The 21,600-nt window shown below is 45.8% G+C and overlaps 2 protein-coding genes across 2 annotated transcripts in view; both read left to right on the top strand.

The window, feature by feature from the left end:
• Positions 1-6,059, top strand: part of SCARF2 (scavenger receptor class F member 2) — a 69,572-nt gene extending 63,513 nt beyond the window's left edge. Inside the window, exons 10-11 of the mRNA XM_015429598.1 lie at positions 687-839; positions 4,595-6,059. Of these exons, the coding sequence (XP_015285084.1) occupies positions 687-839; positions 4,595-5,781 (1,340 nt within the window). The 3' untranslated portion in view covers positions 5,782-6,059. The remainder of the gene's footprint in view (positions 1-686; positions 840-4,594) is intronic.
• Positions 6,060-11,281: 5,222 nt separating this feature from the next.
• Positions 11,282-18,716, top strand: LOC107126096 (protein DGCR6-like). Its single transcript, XM_015429601.1, has 5 exons — positions 11,282-11,543; positions 14,058-14,218; positions 14,862-14,962; positions 15,569-15,709; positions 18,275-18,716. The coding sequence occupies exons 1-5, from the start codon at positions 11,410-11,412 to the stop codon at positions 18,356-18,358; spliced, it is 621 nt and encodes a 206-aa protein (XP_015285087.1). The 5' UTR covers positions 11,282-11,409; the 3' UTR covers positions 18,359-18,716.
• The last annotated feature ends 2,884 nt before the right edge of the window (positions 18,717-21,600 follow it).

Here is a 21,600-nt window from a genome sequence, read left to right as displayed (position 1 = left end):
TAGATTAGAGTCCGCTGCTCTTAACCACTACACTACGCTGGCTCTCTTTACACCATTTTAACAGTACTCTGTTCTGACCTGTACCAGCTTACTTTCATCCCTTTGGGGGGAGAAGTATACCCCTCCCTTCTCCAATGCTCCTCTTCTGGCTTTCCTGTTGCAATATGTGGTTTAGCCCTATGGTGATGGTTTTGAGAAAGTGGACAGAGAGATAACTTTCCCTCCATTACAACAGACCTCAGGGTCATACAATGAAAACGATTGTGACTAGAGTCAGAACAGATGGGAAAAATAGTATTTCTTCGCACAGATCTGCAATTTAAATTATCAAATCTATTGCCACAAGATGTGGTATAGGCTACTAGCGTAAAGAACTTTAAGAAAGGCTTAGACAGAATTGTGGAAAATCTGTAGATCAACAGTAACGTAAAGGGCCATTCCTGTTCAGAGGCAGTATAACTCTTGAGTACCAGAAGCTTGGTCAGACAAGGAGGGCAGGGCATTTGCCTTCCTGTCCTATGTCATCAGCTTCCTGGAGGCATTTGGCTGGCTACCAGTAGAAACAGGACACTGACTCTTGATCTGACCCACCAGGACAGAAATGGAGAATGGTGACTCTGAGCACATTGCAGTTATGATCCCGTTGGAATCACAACAGTAAATGTAGCCCTCTTTGTGTCCTGCAGTGGCTCATCATGACTTGGAGAACACAATGAACTGCAGCTTCATTGAGCCCCCATCTGTGGTAGAGCAGCCATCGCCTTCATGGTCTTCTCAGGGCTCTTTCTCTTCCTTTGACACCACTGATGAAGGACCCGTGTACTGTGTACCACACGAAGGTGAGTAATCACTGACCAAGGATTAGGTGAAGAACCTTACAGAGTTCCGGTCTGGACTTTTCTTTCCTCAAGGGCACATCTGCACTGCAAACGGTTATCACTGTTACACCAACTAGTCATGGCTTGTCCTGAAGCGCCTTGGTAGACATTGGTGAGGGTGCTAAGATTTTTGCTAGGATCCATATTCTCTCTTACATAACTGTGGTTCTCAGGGTTCCCCTGGGGAGAGAGAATAACACTCTATGTTATGCCACAAGTTTGTAGTATAAACTTGCTCTAAAATTGCACCAGGGCAACCTTCTGCAGACCACATTGTGTGTTTCCTTTTATCTGCTCAATTTTTGTTGCGATATACTAGGGGCAGTTTCCCGCATGTTTAAGAAAAACTGCAAACCATCCCACCACTCATTTTGTCATGAATTGGATATGAGTTTCTAAAAATTTGGTGGGGGAAGTTGTTTTTGAGAAAATTAGGTGTAGTGACACCGCTCATGTAAAAACCATACCTTGGTATATCTGAGGAAAAAATAAGTTGGTGAATTGCCATCTTGACACAAGCTGGGACATTCACAAGATCAGTAAATTTGCCACATGTAAGGTATACTAATAACAGTACTTCATATTTATATCACTCTTTGACTGTACATTTAAAATTAATTAAATGATAATGGAATGTGTTGGGAACTCCCCCCATACGCACTGCAAATGAACCAGCCAAGTTGCCCAGAGGGAAAGAAAACAGCCTTTGTTTATAACAGTGCAGCCTCTTTAATGTTTTCACATATAATAATGCTTGGCATTTATACTGTATTTCCTGAGGGTTCAAGCACTTCATATATTAGCTGGGTAATCTTTGGAAGAACCCTGCCAAATAGGCTAGTATTGTTCTCTCCATATTGCAGTATTGGGCTGAGGTTGAGAGAACAGTGCCTTGCCAAGACCACCAAATGCTTCTTGGCAGATGTGAGATGAATCCTGGGGGCTTCACTGTTTGCAGATCTGTCTGGTCACATGAATTGCCCTGGACACGAAACTGATGGACATTTAACCATAATGGTGATATGGATAATGATGTTAAATATTTCATCTGATGTACTGACAAAGTATTATGATTTCCCTTTTCTGCATATAATTCATTGGGCATTCATTCAAGAGGTGTCCAGTTTACAGGGTAAACCATCAGGGGTTTCTAACAGGGAACTTGGCAGGACCCATGTGTCTTATCAGGACAGCCTACAAGCAGAGGGAGCTGTTTGCCTGTCTCTGTTGCATTGAAACAAACTTCTGAAGCTGGCCAGAAAGTACATTACAGCAGACATAACAAACCAGTCCAACCTGGCCCTGTAAAGTGACTGACTGTGGTCCAAATGACACAATATGGCTTTTGGCAAGTTGGGTCGTTTTCCCCACAGCCACAAAGCAGCTTCAAGGAATACCATTTTTAAAATTGGCAGGAACTGCAGTATGGGGGGAGGGGCTCCTGCCTTCCCATTGCACCATTTTCCTGGGCTGAAATAACCCAACTGGGGAGATATGTGCTTAACTTTGAAGCTGTGTATGGAGTATTCTGTGCATGTGCAGCTCTAAACTTAAGCAAATAGCTTCCCCGTGTCCCCCTTAGAAAACAGCAGGGGGTGGGAAGATGGGAGGTCCATCCCCGCAACTGGCAGTCCTCAGCTGAATTGGGTTCCAACCAGTTTTTAAAATGATGCCCCCCAGAATTTGTGTGTGGATGCAGACAAAAGTGAGTTTGGTTTGGGGAACCCAGAACTGACTTGCAAAAAAAAAATCCCATATAATGTAGCTTGGTTTTCAGGATATCTGCTTCAGTCAGAAAAACTCCTTGTTCATTGGAGGCTGAGAGGTTCACATGTTGACTCCCTTCTTTTCCCTTTTAGCCACCCTCTCTGCTGAACCACTAGCTACTAGCTTATATCCAGGTTGCCAAAGCTTGCCAACCATGTGCTCTTACAGCCCTTTGGATGTACCTCTGTATAGTAAATACAAAACTAAAGTGTGGGTTTTTTCCCCAATGAGTCTATAATGGTTTGTAACAAGAGCTCTTGATTGGCAGTTGATTTTGTAACAGTTCAAATCCCACTCTCATTCTTAACATTAGGGCTGTAGAGCAATTAAATATTTTAGTTGACTGATCACCAGTCTTTTAAAACTCATGACATTTAAACAGATGTTCACATTGCCAAAACGTCTCTGTGCATCTTTCTGAGATATGCCTTTTCTTCCCTTGTAGGCAGGAGTGAATTCTTCCGGTCCTTCCTACAGAAAAACCAGTGCTGCCATTGTTGTTTAAAGTTTCCTTTGCTGCACGAAGGGCTAGAACCCTGCCTCCTCCATCATTTTTTTGTAAACTCAAAGCTAGAGTTGTCAGAAACTGGTTGGATGCACTGGTGGTTGCTGTCTTGGAAGCTGGAGTTTCCATTTTGCACTCTGATTGCAGCCATGTGGTAAATTGCTGTCCCGGCAGTTGAGCTCAGAAATGCTTACTTTTCCTCTTCTCTCATTTTGGCAATCATTACAGGGCAGAGGAATGTTTGGCACAAGCCCAACTCCACCGCAAACCTTCTGTAGCAAATAACAGGCCTTCACAAAATAGCCCTGTAATGACTAAAGAATTCTAAGGCCACACATGCACGACTTTTAAAGTGCGGTTTGGGGTGGGGGGAGCCACCCCATAGTTATAATGCACTACGTTTCCCACCAGTGGAAGTTAACTCCTGTCATTCCAGTGTGCTATTTGTACAAGTGGAAGCAAAAGAAAAAGAAAACAACACCTGCCAAACTTACGCAAATTCACATGAACACTTTGCAGTTTTGCCACCCCTCATTCTATACAGTTGGGGCTCAGCAGCATGAGGTCCTTGGACCAAATTTGGCCACCTCCAGAGGTGCATGCTGCCCAGGCACACTCATTGCAAATCTAGTGTGAGAAGTATTTATTGGTCTTAAAGGTGCCACTGGACTCAAACAAAGGATGAATGAGAGCAAGTGCAGTTGCATCGTACTCGAATGATTTCAATTAGTGATAAGGACATGATGATAATCCCCTTGAACATACACCTCTGCTGCCTCTTACATAAGGTCAGTTCACACCACCACAGTTTGCATGGTATAGCCTACATTCATTGACATTGCTTCACTGGATTACAGCATATGCCAAATCAGCCTTGGAGGAGGTTCTAGTTCACAACTCACTGTTATCTGAGCCAGCGTAGTAAAATGACTGGAAGTCAGATTGCCAAACGTATCTTTCTAGCTCATCATATCTTTCTATTTGTCCAACATTACATTCTGCACTTCCCCAGAATCACAGCCTTTCATCTATATATGTAAGCACTGGTTTACATAACAGGGTTGTTTTGAGGATTACCCTAGATAATATCGAAGACGTGCTTCAAACTCTCTGAAGTTGTATCACTACACAGTATCATTATTCATGATGCAAAGAATATCAAGAAGATCCCTGTGGGTTGTTAAACCCAAAAATGGCATCCAAGCAAATAGAATGCAAGAGCCCAAAGTCCTTTCACAGGTCCTGTTGGGCCTCTGATGCAGCCTGTGACTCGTAATTCCTCTGTCAGTAGTCAGGCGGGCCCAAGAACTTACCATACTCTGGGCAGGGGGGAGAGATGTCTGTAGTCTGTCTCTAATGCTCAGCTTTGTTTGTTGTATCAAGGGATTCTGAAATGCCATCCTGCCCTTACAACATAATGAGCCTCTCTTCTTTCCCTCTCCAGAGAGCATGAGCGACAGCAAAGACAGAGTCTCGGCCCCATGCAATCCAGTGGAAAAGATGGCGCCAACGATCAGCGAGGAGGAAGCTGGGGAGTACACTGTCTTAAAAGAGAGCAGCTCCCTCCAAGCAGACAGCAGCGAGATGCCCTTGCTCAAATCCTCCGACAGTGAGCGCTCATCTTGTGGCTCTGGCTCAGCCAGTGGAGCTCTCTATGCCAGGATTGCCCGCCTCTCCAAGCAGTCCAGGGATGAAGATGAAAATGCCGTAGGAAACAAGAGTCCCAAGCCTCCATCCCCAGAGAGAGCCAAGCCTCCTCCTCCGGACCCCTCGACAAAGCCCAAAGTCTCATGGATCCACAGCAAGTACAACTCAAACCAGTCCAACTCCTTACCTGCCATTGGAATGCCTGATCCATCGGAACAGAAGCAGGGGCTGGCCAAGAGGAAGAGAAGCCCCAGCGAGACCTCAGCAGGAGTTCATAGCAAGCCAGATGAAAAGGCCCCTGCAAGGAGCAAAGAGAAGGCCCCAAAGCATCCAAAAGAGCTGTGCTCTCCAGAAGGCAAAGCCATCCCAGCCTCTGGGGACCCCCAGTCACCATCCAAACCCAAGCAGCGGCACAAGACCAGCACAGAGCAAATGGAGAATATCAACGGGGCCATCCAGAACGTGATCAAAAAGATAGGGAGCCATCCCCTAGACCGGAAAGGAGGGGATGCCCCCAAGAGCCCTAATCACAGCAAACCTCGCTCTGAAGTCATCCACCCTCACTTGTCTTCAGAAGCGGCAACATTGCTGGCTGCGCAGCTGAAGGAAAAGACTCAGAGCCTTAACCGGGGCGACAGTGGGGCAAGGCAGAATGGGGTGAGCCCCCTGCCAGCTCAGAGGGAGAAACCCACTCCTCCGCAGAAGGCAAAGCGCTCCGTGGCCACCAGCAGCCAGAAGTCCAGTAAGCCCGTGCTGCCGACTTCACCCAACCTGCAGAAATTAATCAATCCCATTTCGGAGGCCCCAGCTGGGGACCCCAAAAGGGCAGAGAAGCATAGCTCTGGCAGCAACCAAGAGCCAGTGCCCACCAGTGATCCCGTGGTCAAGAAAACCCCCATTAAAAAGCCACCCAGAAAGAAGAGCAGAGAAGCCGTCTCGGACCAGCCCAAAACAACCATGACACCACCTCAGACTGTCCAATAAATGGAGGCCATCTTCTGTGGCCTGCTAAAGAGGTCCACAGAAGAGGATGTGGCCAGGGGACTTGGGGAGGCAGGGGCAGAATCTGTCTTGGGGGAAGACGAGGCCCTGGAGAACGCTCCTGAGGTGTAGGTCTCCCAGAGAGAGATGGACACTGATGCCACTGGGAGGCCCTCTCCCCCAGCAGCAGGCCCAAAGCACTTCTGATTTCATTCTCCCTTTGTTGAGTGGGGAAGGGACTTTGTGGGCAAGCGCTGGCGCCTGGGGTGGGGGGTGGGGAGGGAAAAGGGAGGGCTTAGCAGGGCAGGTCATATTTGTAAAAGTATTATAACTGCATACACATGCTTCTCTCCCTAAGATTGCCTGAGTTGTTATAATCTGCAGTATGGATTAGCCGGCTTTCTGTAACTCTAATCAGGTCTGGGAACTACCATGGCAAAAGGCTGAGGCAAAAGCTTCACAGGGTTTGAGGCGGGAGACACCTTTCCTCCGTTGCTGGCAACGTGTGCAGGCCTCACACCGGGGCCTCAGGTGCTGGCCATGTATGGCAGCCCAGACCTGGTTGGACCCGCGTGCCCCGTAGCCTCCCCCAGTGATGATTTGGGCACCGTCCTCCCGTGCAGCCGTGCTGCCTCGAGCTGGCTTCGACGGATGCCCCTTTTGGCAGCAACAGCAAGGCCGCCTTGAAGGCCGCGTGTCTTGGCAGTTTGGTACGCAAGTCTAGCATCTCCATGGAAAGCTTCCTCAATTAAAAAAAATGTATTTTTGACTCTTAGTGAGTCTTCTCTGTGGCTCTGCTTGCTTCTTCCTGACTCTCCCCCCAACACAGTGACCCTGAAGTTGGAAGGCCCTCAAGGAGAGGTGTTGCTCTTTGTGACAGGAAAGGATCATCCACTTGTCGATCTTCAGTTCAAAACTTCCCTAAAAGTCCTTCAAGATTATCTTGCCTTGCCAGTCCCTAAGGAGCAGCCTTCCTTGTCAATACTCACGGCTCTGTGGAGACACCCACCCGTCTCTGTGGAGACATTGGGACTGGCCCAGCGTGTTCTGTTGCCTGAGGCAGAAACTCCAGATGGCACCCTGGTACTATAGTCTTCATTATTTATGAAGCACTATCGATGTACACGAGTGCTTTCCACAATGCTAAAAAAAGCCCCCTCCTCTTGCATTTGAAAGATGAAAAGACAATTGGGGGGGATGTAGAAAAAACCCAAGACAAAGGGCATAAGAATATGAGCCAATATGATTACAGATACTTAGGCTAATGTTCAAGCTACATAGTATGTTTTCCTCTCTGACCATTCTCAAACACTATTCTTTTTAATTCCCCAAATGCAGTCACCGGGGTGCCTTTTTCAAGAAACAGAAGAGGGGGGGCTCTTTAACCCTTCCTTCCTCTACCATTGTTTATGCTGGGAAGAACACCCCAAATCTCATTTGTTTTTCCCTCCACTGGAGGAAAAATTATGATATCGGTAACTTTCCCCAATGGAGGTAAAAGTAGCTCCAATGGGTGGCTTTTTCCAGCTGGAAAATGGAAGAGATCAAAGAGCTCATTTCTCCCCTGCCCCAAATCCAAAAATTAAACCTACCACCTACATTTGGGAAAGAAAAAAGTCTTTGGAGACTATTGTGAAAGAAGAAAATGTATTTTTCTTTTCTTTGGAGATAGGACAAAGAGATTGATATGAAGGGTTCCCCAAAGAGGTGAGAAGGATTTGAAGGAAGAGAGGTTGCCCCATGGATGGAGTCCTTCTTCCTCTGCCCATCAATATGGGATGCAGTCCACAGAGATGTTATGTGCAAGCCCCATGGAAGTGCCCAGGAGGTGCACAGACACCCTGCTATACTTTTGTACATCTCTCATTTGTTTCAGTGGATCTTGCCCACAAGAATGCCCTTATGACGTGCGGCAGGTTCTTCAGTGGCACTGAGCATCTGCCATTTGACCTTGCCCTATTGAAGGGCTGATTCTGGACTCCTATTTATTACGGTTTCAAACAGTGCAGTCCTGAAAAGAGTTACACCCTTTTAAACCCATTAGCTTAAAGGGCTTTGAAGGGTGTAAGTCTCTTTAGGACTGCACTGAAAACTTTTATGCAGCACAGAAGGAATTAGTCATGTATATGGTATAACAGACCAGCCCCTGCAGGGAAGGCAACACAGTCTTCTGGATTATTTCTTGCCTTCAGCCTACCAACTGGGACTACGATGTTTTTTAAAAGGCAAATGGGAAAAAAATGTGCACATTCTGTCAGTGAGTAGATGGCTATAGACCACTACCTGATTTATATTCAGGTCTGTGCACAGCTGGCTGTGGCAAGACTCAGTCCAAAGTTCCTTTTTTTTTTTTTTTTTTGCCTGTTTAGTCTGCACTGGGGAGCACAAATCACAGCCCAGTGTCATCACTTCAGTAGCATCTGGATTTCATTATGAGCCATGTGATCTGCCTCAACTAATGGCTTGGCCTCTCTATATATCCTCTTAACAGGCTGCAGCAGCAATGTGGTTCCCTTCTCCTTTGCTTACCCCATAAACCTCCTCCCAACTAAGCAGCCAGCAGATAGTGGCACCGATCAAGCATTAGCACTTCTGAGCCCCAGGTGGATCCTTGCAAGTAGTACCAGTAATGTGTGGGTGTTATAAGGAGAAAGGCAAGGCAGACTGGGAAACTGGTAGCACATGCCCAGTACTCAAAGTGTTTTAAAAAGGAGCACTGAGGACACAATTCTTCAGAAAGTTCTCTGCAAGCATTTTTCCTTAAGTTTGGGTTTTTCGATTTTTTCACTCCCTTCGCTGCTTTTGTTTTCAGTTTTTGAATTCTTACGCAAACCTGAACCTAGGTCCATAGAAAAATCACACGTCTCAAAACGCGGCCCCATTGTGCAGATTTTTTTTTTATCCTGACACTAAGGCCATTCTTCAGAATTATATATGTTTATTATGCTAATATGTTACTCATCCTCAATGTGGATGATTTTAAAACTACATTTCTGTAGCCAGTGCATTTTCTGTATTTCTAGCTAGCCTTTATTTCCCCATTTTTCCATTTCTCTGACTTACCAGGAACCAATGAGTTTTTATTAGCACCAGAGGCTGGCTGCCACTGTGAATATTTTTATTTTTAAAGGGGGAACCCCTATTTGTTTCTTTCCCAACAGGCCTTTTTGTAACTAGAGATCACAAGGCCAATTCTGACCTATTCAGTCTTCCAGGATTTTCTCCATTTTTTTTCTGAAGCCTAAAATGAACAGTACAGAAAGATGTCTCTGTAAAAGAGAATGCAGTCATCTTTCCCCCACTCTTCTAAAACATCCATCTTGAGGAATTCGAAAGCTAACAGATTACCTGGTAGCCATAAATTGGTTCAGGCAAAGGTACTGTTTTACACTCTCTGCTACCCCAAAGGTTGGGGGGGGGGGTACCAGCATTTTAGCCTGCCAATCTTCCTTTGAGTACTGGAGGCATACCTGTTTATTTGCAAATCTATACACTTCGTAGGGTGGAGAGAGAACCTAAGCAGGCAAACACTGCAACAAGCAGGGCCAGTCTTTGAAGCAACATCAGTTCATACAAAAGCATCACCTTGGAGTCCCTCCCAAGCTCTCCATTGCCATCCAGCTGCAAAAACTCCACTATCTCCTTCTTTTGCTGGCTGCACTCCGGATTTTCAAAATGAGTTCGTCCTACTGCCAAGCAATGAGTAGCTTGTAGTTACCAGCCATCAAGGCCATGAAGCAAGCAAGGGGGCTATGTAAAAACCTAGAGTCCCCCTCCACGATACAACAGAACAGCATTAGAGAGGAAGCTTCACAGGCTGCAGAATGTTCACCTGTAATGTTGCCACTGTATCCACATATGCCAGGGATGGCGGGCGGGGGGGGGGGGGGGGGCTGGGAGAGAGGATGACTTGCCTGAGCCTAGCAGGTCAATTCATGGCAGAGGCATCAGGTGATGGAAGTAACATCTTTTTATCCCACTTTTCCTCCAAAAAGCTTAAAGTGGCATATACATGAGCTATCCACACACTCACCTCCATTTTATCCTCACAACAGCCTGTGAGGTAGGGAATTTCTGGCACACATTTCAGCCATTGCATTCCCCTAATCATACATGTGTTTCTTGGGATATCCTAGCATCACTGACCTTTCAAAATAGAATTTACAACCTACAGGGTGCAGGGAAGGCCCTCCTGGTATGCCCAAAGGAAATTTACCTGTACCTCATTCTGGGCGGGAGGGGAACACCTGGTCTTTCAGAGGGGGGAGCACTCTGCACGTCCTCAGAGGGCCTCTCCAGAATGATCCAGTAACTGCAACTCCTAGGCATAGCAGCTCTCCTAAAAAGGAACTCTTTCCAGTTTTGCTAATTTGCACATAACACATTTTTAAGCATGCCCAAATGCTGTTTATGATTGTTAATAAAAAAGGAAATAACCACATGGATAGGTATTCCTTTTCAAATGGGTCCATCTGCAGGCATCCGAAATTAACATGGTTCCTAATAGTCTAAAGGAAGACAGCCTGGTGTATCTTTAAAGGTTGCAAACCTCAGCACACTTATAACACAATAAGATCCATTTTATTAAGGTACTTTAAAGTTGTGCTTCACAAAATGGATAGCAAAGAGCATGGGAGTGCAATTCTGTCTCCTGCTCAAGGTGTTTGGACACATGATTCCTACTGTCCTGCATCTGTTTGGTTTGCTTAAAAGTTCATCGTTGTGATACCACAGCCCATATTCTCCACACACAAAAAAATCTTCACTGCTTTGGGAGCCATAAAACCACTAGTCTAATTTTTAAAATTAATGAGATTGGGGGGTGGGGGGTTTGAACAGTGTTCCCTCTAAGCTGAGTTAGTGTGAGCTAGCTCACAGTTTTTTAGCCTCCAGCTCACACATTTTTGTCTTAGCTCGGGAAGAATGGCTCCAGAGCAAACTAATTCATGCAGTAGCCAATCACTCGCTCATAACTTTAATGCCAGTAGTAGTTCACAAAGTAGAATTTTTGCTCGCTAGACTTCACACCTTACAGGGAGCATTGGTTGTGAATGCTGATAACTAATCGGGAAATAAATCCTACTGGAACAATTAGGAGCTAAGCGTTAAGACTGTGAATGCTTCCTTGCGAGTAAAAGTCCTGTTGAACTATTTTCTACCACGGCTAGTCTTTAACTCCCAACTTTTCTGCCCGGAAGCCCAAAATTGCTTGGGAAATCATGGAAAGCGGGGAGGGGGGATGTGCATACTTTCATTATTTTCCTAATATTTAACAGGAAGACCAGAAGAGCTGCTAGAAGTTCCCTGAATGAAATTTCCGAGGTCTGGTTTCCCCTCCCCTCCCCTCCCCTCCCCTCCCGTTTTACGAAGGCACGCGTGGATTTGGACTGGGATAGTAATGGGGCTTAACTCTGAAATGATCCCTCCGAGCTTCGTGAAGCCCCCGCAGTTGCTTCACCCTTCTCTAAAGGGCCTTCTGTAACTTCTTTTTGGGGGAAGGGGCCGGGAGTCTGCACATGCTCAGAGGCACCGGGAACGCCCCTTCACGTGACGGACAAAGCGGTTGGAGCAGGCCCGGTTCCCGCCCTGCGAGAGGAAGAGGCGGAGGCCCAGGCCCTGGCGCCGGCGGCCATGGAGCGTTTCAGGACGGGCTACGCCGGGGAAGAGGCCGAGGCCTCCTCCGGCTGCGACCAACAGGCCCGGCAGCAGGCGCGCCATTACCAGCTGCTCTCCGACCTGCAGGCCCTGGTCAAGGACCTGCCCAGGTGAGGGGAGGGGTTCGTCTTTCGGCTGGGCGCGAACTGCCCCGGTTGTGCCTCTGCCTGCAGCTTCGTCGTGGCACCGTGGGGGGGGGGGGAGAGACAGCCAAGCCCAGGCTGTTAATAGCAGAATAATTATATATAATTTCTCTCGATGGATAATAATAACAACAGACACCTCGGCATTGCCCTGAGGCGAACTTTTGCCTGTCAGCCCTGGCTCCTCGCCCCGCCTCCCAGGCAATCTACTTTACGGGCTGCTTGGGAGGATTACAGCAAGGCGTGTGGTTACGCTATCAGAGGGAAAGTGGTTTTTCTTTACGTCTCTCTGGTCCAGCGGCCTTTGGTGCCCCTGGATCGGCTCAAGTCTGCAGTAGATGCATCATGCCTTTCATTTTAAGGATCTTCATCATGGATCCTTGAGTTCATCAGCTGATTCTCTGCCCAGCACAGGAAATTTAATCTAGAGCAGTGATGGCGAACCTATGGCACGGGTGCCAGAGGTGGCACTCAGAGCCCTCTCTGCGGGCACGCGTGCCATCACCCCAGCCAGGCCCAGACCATCATTAAAGTGTCGAATTCTCTGCCAAATAATTTTAAATAAATGAAAGCATTTGGGATTGCTTTCCTTACTTTGTTTGGATCATCTTAAGTTAATGTATGAGTTGTTTTTTCTAAAGTAAAACCTCAGTATTCAGGTTAAATTGCCGTGTTGGCACTTTGCGATAAATAAGTGGGTTTGGGGTCGCAGTTTGGGCACTCGGTCTCTAAAAGGTTCGCCATCACTGATCTAGAGCATCAACGCCATGTAGGAAAGGAGAGTGGAAACCTGTGCGGGCACACCAGCCACACCAAATATTTGATGCCCCTGTTGGGTTAGTGTTCAGGTTGGATAGTTGAAAACATCCCATAGATATGGTATTGGTGGCTGCACTTCTCAGGTCAGGGCTTGTTGGTTGTCCTTTCCTCTGAGGTTGGCCTCTGACCACTCAACAGGCATTTTCTGTGGTTGCTCCGTCCTTGTGGAATAGCTGTCCAAAGGATGTAAGAAGAGTGTCCTCTTTGTTACCGTTTGACGACACAGTATTTTAGGAGAGTATTTCATATGAATGGTTAAGTTTTAAAGGAGGTTTATATTTGTTACTTATACCCTATGTGGGTTTTTCCTGTTTTTATTGATTCTCATTTTTGTACATTGCCTTGGGTCAGTTTAAAACAAAGTGGAATAGAAATAATTGAACTACACAATTGGCTTCTCCTGAAACATCCTTCTTGTTCCTGCCCCATTCCTTTCTTTTGGATACTGAACATTAAGAACATAAGAGACGCCAATGTTAGATCAGGCCAAAGGCCCATCCAGTCCAACACTCTGTGTCACACAGTGGCCAGAAATACCAGTGCCATCAGGAGGTCCACCAGTGGGGCCAGGACATTAGAAGCCCTCCCACTGTTGACCCCCCCCCAAGCACCAAGAAGACAGAGCATCACTTGCCCCAGAGCCCCTATCTATACCTTGTGGCTAATAGCCACTGATGGACCTCTGCTCCATATGCTTATCTAATTCCCTTTTGAAGCCGTCCATGCCTCCTGTGGCAGTGAATTCCATGTGTTAATCACTCTTTGGGTGAAGAAGTACTTCCTTTTATCCGTTCTAACCTGACCGCTCAGCAATTTCATGCCCACAAGTTCTTGTATTGTGAGAAATGGAGAAAAGTACCTCTTTCTCTACCTGCTCTATCCCATGCATAATCTTATAAACCTCAATCATGTCTCCCCTCAGTCGTCGTTTCTCCAAGCTAAAGAGCCCTAAGCGCTTTAACCTTTCCTCATAGGAAAAGTGTTCCAACCCTTTTATCATTCAAGTTGCCAAACATTGTAGCTGATGAGGAGTTCGGGGGGAACTTGAAAGGTTGCTATTTTGTGGAACTTCGTTTGGTCCTATTATTATTTTTTTTAAGTATTGCACAGCTGTTGTGTTTGGAGTTTTCTTATAAATTAGCATGGCTCCCCACAGTTTTGTCCCACTGATACGATAATTAGGTGCCATCAAGTCACAGCTGACTTAGGGTGACCCCTGATGGGGTTTTCAAGGCAAGAGATGAGAGAAGGTGGCCTTCCTCTGCATATCAACCCTGGTCTTCCTTGGTGGTCTCCTATCCAAGTACTTAACATGGCCGACCCTGCCTAGCTTCCAAGCTCTGACAAACTCAGGGTAGACTGGGCTGTCCCACTACTCTTGAGGGGCTGTGGCTTTAGTGGTAGAACATCTGCTTGGCATGCAGAAAGTCCCAGGTTCAATCCGTGGTATCTCCAGTTAAAAGATCTAGCAGTAGGTGATGTGAAAGACCTCTGCCTAAGACCTTGGAGAACAGCTGCCAGTCTGAGTAGACAATATTGACTTTGATGGACCAAGGCTCTGATTCAGTATAAGACAGTTTCATGTGTTCACATGTATTCTTGTCTGTATAGCCTCAGGGGTACATATTTTTCCTTGACTCTCCCCTTGTATTTTCCCTGCAGTTCTTCCCAGCAGCGATTGTCCTATACCATCCTCAGTGACCTGGCATTGGCTCTCATTGATGGGACAGTCTTTGACATTGTCCAGGGCTTACTTGAGATTCAGCACCTGACAGAGAAAAACCTCTACAACCAGCGGCTCAAGCTGCATCATGAACACCGAGGCAAGAAGAGATCCTGGACTGAGTCTCCTCTCTGGGCCACGGCCAAGATCACTTAACATGAATTGGTTAATCTACATTCATCCTCTTGTACTTGCCAGTCAGGGGGGTTAAAGAGTTGTAAAAGTGTACATTCCACGTGCACATAAACATCTGCACACACTAATTTAATGGTGAAGTGATGGATATAATGCAGAAAATGTGCTCAGGATGAGGATTTGGGCATCATTTCAAATTGGAGTACTAGGTGTGAATGGCAGGTGATATTGTGCCTCTTCCTATCACACACACACTCACATGCACACTACCACATACCTAGCAGGTGAGAGAACAAATGCATTACTTAAATTGTTTTGATTTAAATCATTCAACTGTGACTCAGGGAGCAGGTAACTCAGGGCAAAAGCCACATCTGCTGCTAGCTAGTAATACACAGAAAATAAGTACATTACTGTCTGATTCCATGGCTGGCCCAGGGCTGTTGGGCAGTTTTGCCACTCCCCTCACGCCTCTCTCCCTTCCTGCAGGCAGCCAGCCACTAAAACTTTGCTTGAAGGGGCAAAGCAATAGGCTTGCTCCAAACAAGAGCAAAAGCAATTGCAGTGCAAAAAACAAATGATGTGCTTTTGCTTTTGTCAACTGCCAGTGCTCAAGCAGGAGATGCTTCATAGACACAAGGAAGCCCAGCAGTGCTGTAAACCTCACAACATGCCTCTTCTGAAAGCTGCTCAGCAGAAGGAACTAGAGGTAAGGCCTGCCTCCTCCCCAGGAGTTGCCAGTCTAAAGGATGTGTCCTTTGGTGTGGTTGTTCTCTCTAGTTCAAACAGAGTTGGATAACATTACAGATTATAACTTACTTTGATGTCTCTGTTGTGGCTGTGTAGGACTAGGAAGTGTTTTCTTCACTATCCTAACATTTTGACAGGTTCCTTCCTCTCCCCCTCTGACTTTGTAACTAGAGAGGAGAGTTGGAGGTTCATTGGGTTGCACAACAGGGGAAAAAATTCTACTGAAATCAAACTGATTGGGCTTTGCATGGGGACTTGGAGTCAGGGAAGGGGTGGTTTCCCTTGTCCCAGTGGCAGGTGACCCAGGTGGGTCTGCATTTGTTCATTTGCATGTGACTTGTTTCACTGGCAAAAGTTGTCAGGAGGTGTTTGTTCAAAGTGTCTTTTGCAGTTCACTCATTTCTGCAAGTGGCACAGTGGCCAAGATGGTGTAGAACAATCTGAACTGGATGGACAGTGCTGTTTTACAACAGAGGGTTAGACTTGGTGACCTTTATGGTCCTTTTCAATTCTGTCAGATTTCTCTCGGTGTGAGTTTTCTGCTGTCTTTTTCCCCTTGTCTCAGGCCATGGAGCAGCGAATTCATGAGGAACAGCACATGATGGATGAGAAAATTGTCTTGGAACTGGATCAGAAAGTCATTGACCAGCAGAGCACTTTGGAGAAAGCTGGTGTATCGGGGTTTTACGTCACTACAAACACACAGGTCTGTGCAGAAAGCAGTCGGGAGTCACAGTTCTAGGCATACCCAAATTATTCCTTTATTAAGTCACTTTCTAAAAATATTGTTCAAAGCAAACAACAATAAAAATAATGGGACTAGAATCATATGTTCATAAAATTATCGGGTACAATAAAGCCACCATTAAAATTCAGCAGACAAACCGTTTAGCAGCACAGTATCAAAGATTTTTAAGAAAGACATATATCAACCAGCTTGAAAAGCCATACCAAATTGATATTTTGCCCTGATGGCGAAACTAGATTAGAAAAGGGGTTGAGTGGGCCTCGCTAGGGAGGGAGTTCAAGAAGGTGGGTGCCACCACAGGGGAAATCATACAGTGAGCCTTGACAGAGGGAACAACAAAAACAGAAGATAATTTTATTTTTATTTATTTACTTTATAGCCTGCTTTTCTTGCTAAGATTCAAGGCAAATTAAAGAATTGAAAAACGGTTCAATTGAAACAGTACAAGACATACAATGAATAATGCTGTAACACCAAATTACAAAAGCAGAAAACTATGCAATAAAAAACAGTGTAAGACAAGATGGATCCATTGAATTAGCATGTGTCACAGAATCCTTTGGAAAGCTCATGGGTCCCTTAGTAGGTGATTTAGTACAGAAAGGGGTTATCTGGCAGTAAGGTGTGAAGTAGTTTGGGGAATTAAACGATTATCATATTCATGTGGAGCCATCAATGTGCTAAGTATACAAGAAGATTGGCTCCTGTCCCAAGGAGCTTACAATCTAAATTTTTACATAAGAGAGAAAAGAAAGTGGAGGTGGAGATAAACGAGGATGGATTTGTGCTCTTTCCAGTTGTATTGGCGTTACAAGCCGTGGCGGGTTGGCTTAGACTGAGACAATTGAAATTGAATCCGACAAGACGGAGGTCCTATGCCTGAGTCAGACCAGACCAGGGGTAGGGATCCCACTACCGGCCTTCGATGTGGCGCCGTTGTTGCCAACGCCGAAGGTCGGGAGTCTGGGAGTGCTCCTGGATTCTTCCTTAACAATGAAGGCCCAGGTAGCAACCACTGCCAAGACAGCTTTCTACCATCTTCGGCTGATCAGGCAGCTGGTTCCCTTCCTCGAACGCAGTGATCTGGCAACAGTGATCCACACAATAGTCACCTCAAGATTGGACTACTGTAATACTCTCAACATGGGGCTGCCCTTGTCACAAATCCGGAAGCTGGTGCAAAATGCAGCAGCCAGGCTGCTGATGGGTCTCCCTGTGCAGGAGCATGTCCAGCCTGTGCTGAAGGCACTGCACTGGCTGCCGATAGCATACCAGATTCGCCTCAAGGTGCTGGTTTTGACCTTTAAAGCCCTATATGGTTTGGGGCCTGTCTACTTGAGGGACTGCCTTTCCTCGCATGTTCCCCAGAGAGGACTGAGATCGGGGGCTCCCTGGACCGAAAGATGCCAGATTGGCCTCTGTTAGGGCTAGGGCCTTCTCAGTAGCAGCTCCATATTGGTGGAATGAGTTCCCGGAAGACATCAGGGCCCTGGGAGACCTTTTACAGTTCCACGGGGCCTGCAAAACGGAGCTCTTCCACCAGGCCTTCAATTAGGAGCCGCTACCAACAACATATAGGAGCTGCGGTGGCTCAAGTGGTTAAGACGCTGAACTGCAGGCTGTGGAAGGTCAGTAGTTCAGCAGTTCAAGACCCGGGTGCCGTAAGACGGGGTGAGCTCCCGTCTCTAGTTCCAGCTCCTGCCAACCTAGCAGTTCGAAAGCAAGAAATTGCAAGTAGATAAATAGGTACCACTTTGGTGGGAAGGTAACAGCGTTCCGTGCGCCTTGGTGTTTAGTCATGCCGGCCACATGACCACGGAAACGTCTTCGGACAGCACTGGCTCTTCGGCTTTGAAACGGAGATGAGCACCACAACCCTAGAGTCGGATTCGACTGGCTTTCGAGCAAGGGAACCTTTACCTTTACCAACAACATTGAACTGGGATAAGACCCTGTATGACAACAGTAACTGCCTGCGATGTCAACAGTAACATCTTCTGGCCATACATTCTGTTAGATTTGTTACATCATTGCCTATAGTTACCGCCACTAGCACTTTAATTGTATTTATTTGTGACTTGTTATTTGCAGTGTATATGAATTTTATGATGTGTTTTGTATGCACTGAATTTTTGTTTTATTGTCTCTTAACTTTTAATGTAAGCCACCCTGAGCCCGCTTTGGCGGGAAGGGTGGGATACAAATTGAATAAAATAAATAATAAATAAATATTGTTCTTGGGCTTAGTTGCAGTAATGGAGAGGGACTTAAGACTAAGGGGTTTGCTGAATGCTTGACAGAAAAGGTAGATTTGAGGGGGAGTAATAAACTTGCTTGCCTGGCTTCCTGACGATGATTCTCTGTTGGCACAAGGAGCCAGGCCAGTGGCTACTTATAGGGCTCTCACCTTCATACCTCTTTTGTTGACACATTCCCCCACACCGCAAGTGCTCTACCGCATTTGGGGTGGGAGGCTGGGCACACTGTCTTTCTGAAGTAAAAATGTTGTTATCTCTTTGACAGGAACTGACTCTCCAAATGAACTTGCTGGAACTGATTCAAAAACTGCAGCAAAAGGAATCTCTGCCAAGAAGGCCCTTCCCTTGAAAGGGAGGCCACACTTATATTGCTCGCTTCCCATTTCTAGTCAAGGTCCTTCTCAGGTATCTTGATGGGGGAGGGTGATTATTTTTATGTAAAAAGATAGCTGCATCTTATTCCCTTGCTGGACAGCAGAAAAAACAGAGGCAAAGACTAACAATTGCCCTTTGTCGGCTGGGCTCTGAGGGGGCTGTCTGAACGCACAATTCTCTAACACCCACTAAGGCCAGAAGTTGATTCTGTATTTATGTATTATTTCCTTTGTTTTTTTAGTTTATTTATACCTGTTGCCCACTTTTCACATTTCAAGGCTGACATTGGAAAATGTGATGTGTGACGCAGACAGTAAACAGTATTAAGTTTCCCTGTGTAATATCTGTGTGAGTTTTTATGTTTGGAGGGGGGTGGAGGAGAAGAATGAGCCCACGTTTGGGGGCATTTGCCAGAGGCCTGTGGCACTAACGTTGGGAAGTATCTTAGTCCCAGAGCACATGCTTTGCAAGATGAAGGTCCTGAATTCAAACCCTGGCATCTGTAGTTATGGATTTCAGGTAGAAGGTAATGAGGAAACTTTTCTCTGCTTTGAAGAATTGTTGCCAGTCAAAGGGGACTATTCTGAAATGTGTGGTATAAGGCAGTGTCATGAACTGGGGGGGGGGGGTTTGGGGGGGGTTATATCATCCATGGTGTACATTTTAACCTTGCAGTGACCTGGAGAAAGAACAAAATTTGAGTGCAGTAGCACCGTAAAGACCAACAACATTTTCCAGGGTATAAGCTTTTGTGAGCTTATACTGCAGACCAACACAGCTACCTGCCTGAAACTACCTTTCATAAAGGGAAAGGTTAGGCTGAGAATGCCTGTTGCAAGGTCACCCAGTGAGCTTTATAGAAAAAATGGGGATTTGAATGTAGGCCGTCTGGGTCTCAGTTTGACATGCTAAGCACTATACCATTCTGTTCTCTTGCGAGGATCCATGCTACACAACTTGACCAGAATCAGCAGGGCTACCTTGGTAGCCAGGGGCATCAATAAGGCCAGAAATTTTTCTAAGCATCAGCTCAGCTGGGCTGGTATTATTGTCTTGGTTATGACAGGCTGCCAGATGGGAGGTGGTCTCTGCTGATAATATGCCTGATCGGGCACACCTGGGGCATAAGAACATAAAAGCTTGCTGGGATCAGACCAATGGTCCATCAAGTCCAGCATGCTGTTTCACACCGCAGCCAACCAGTTGCCTTGAGGGCCAAACAAACAGGCCATAGAGGCCAAGGCCGTACTCTGATGCTGCTTCCCAGCACTGTTGTTCAGCAGCTGCTTTCACACATGTTGGGTCTTAGACTTTAGTAAGGCAACTGGATTGTCCTGTTTGGAGAATCTAGTTGCAAACAATTGCTAAAAGTGCACTGAAAGTACATTATTCAACATGTGAAAGCAGCCAGAGCTTTGCTGCCTCTGTAGATAGGGGTTTCCTTGAGTCACCATGGCCAGGTTAGCCATTGCTGGATCTCTCCATGAATCTGCCTAACCTTCTTTTAAAGATACCTGTGCTCACGGCCTCTCCTGGCAGTGAATCCCATGGTTTAGTTACTCATTAAGTAAAGAAATACTTCCTATAGTCTTTCCTGAAAATATATTCCAGCAACATTGGGTTCCCTCAAGTTCTACTGTAACAGGGAGAGGAAGAAAAAGCTCCCTCTCCACCCCATGCATATCATGTATCCCCTTAGCCATCCTTTTTTCTAGACTGACAAGTCCCAGATTCTCTAGCCTTTCCTCATAGGAAACATGCGCCAGCCTCATAATCATTTTGGTTGCCCTCCTTTGTACTTTTTCCAGCTCTGCAATATCCTTTTTGAGATATGGTGACCCAAACTGAATTTTCCACCTCTGCTATGCACTGGGTTCACATTTTCATCAAGGTTTCCGCTACGACCCCAGAATTTCTTTCAATGTCAATCTCAGCCAGTTTAGATTCCTTTAGTGTGTATTTAAAATTGGGGGGGGGGGGTGTTCCAGTACACCTCACTTTACACTTGCCTGCACTGAACCTCATTTGCACGTGGTTGTCCACTCATCCAATTTTGAAAGATCCTCTTGTAAGCTCTTCACAATCCACCTTGGTTTTTGACATCCTGAATAATTTGGTATTGTCTCCAGTATCCTGTTTAGCCCCAATGCCAAATAGCTTATGAACAAATGAAATAGCAATGGCCCCAATTCCAGTACTCACTTTCCTCCATTGTGAAAACTCTCCAGTTATCCCTATTCTCTGCTGCAATTTAACTAACTTTTAATCAGTAAGCGGACCCTTCCTCTTGTCCTGTGATTGTTGAGCTTACTCAGGAATCTTTGGTGAGGTAACTTGTCAAAAACCTTTTGGAAGTCTGAAGTATATGTCTACCAGGTCACCTTTATCCCCATGCTTGTTAACCTGCTCAAATAATTCCGAGAGGTTGATGAGGCAGGACTTTCCTTTATAGAAGCCATGCTAATTTTCCTCAGTGGACTGTTTCTTGATGTGCTTAATAATTTTCTCTTTAATAACCACTTCTACTAATTTACCTGGACCAGATGTTAGACTAGCTGGCCTGTAATTCCCTGGATGCCTTCTAGGCCCTTTTTTAAACATTTGAGTGACATTTGCTACACAGCATGGATGCCAGTTTTAGCGACATTACAATATAATTGTTAATAGATCAACAATTTCACATTTGAGTTATTTAAGAGCCCTTGGTTGTATGCCATCTGCACATGCAGACATCTCTCATCATTTCAGCTTTACTGAGTTCTTCAGGCCTTCCCAAGAACAGTGGGTATGTGCCCCACATTTTTCACAGTGAAAACAGATGCAAAGCATTTATTTTCTCTGCTATCTCCCCATCTTCCCTAAGCAATCCTCTTACTCCTTTGTCATCCAAAAGCCCAACTGCCTTCCTGGCTGGTTTCCTGTTTCTGGTATATTTGAAGAAATGCTTATTGATTGTCTTAATGTTTTTGGCCATCTGCTTACCTCACTGTCAACTTAAAATTTGTTTTGCCAGAACCTGTGTTCCGTTCTGTTTGTTTCAATCGGGAAAACCTACCTTTTAAAATAAGCCTTTTTGCCTTTCATGGCTTCCTAGACTTGAGTTGTTAAACAACTGGCATCTGCGTAGACTTGTTGGTAACTTTCCTGATTTGAGGTATGCATTCTCTCTCGTCCTGTTTGACTCTTAGTTCTCCCTTCCAACTTCCTTCTGATTAG

This window comes from Gekko japonicus, unplaced genomic scaffold, assembly GCF_001447785.1.
Source record: "Gekko japonicus isolate JY-2015 unplaced genomic scaffold, Gekko_japonicus_V1.1 scaffold409, whole genome shotgun sequence".
NCBI classification, from domain to species: Eukaryota; Metazoa; Chordata; class Lepidosauria; order Squamata; family Gekkonidae; genus Gekko; species Gekko japonicus.
Note: the sequence above shows the minus strand (reverse complement) of the source record. Positions and strands in the feature narration are given on the sequence as shown.

Excerpts from the sequence above, each read along its gene's own strand:
- LOC107126096 (XM_015429601.1), top strand. The coding sequence starts at position 11,410 with ATGGAGCGTTTCAGGACGGGCTACGCCGGGGAAGAGGCCGAGGCCTCC. Across the intron at positions 14,219-14,861 it reads GCTGCATCATGAACACCGAG|TGCTCAAGCAGGAGATGCTT; the intron begins GCAAGAAGAGAT and ends GTCAACTGCCAG. Across the intron at positions 14,963-15,568 it reads CTCAGCAGAAGGAACTAGAG|GCCATGGAGCAGCGAATTCA; the intron begins GTAAGGCCTGCC and ends CCCTTGTCTCAG.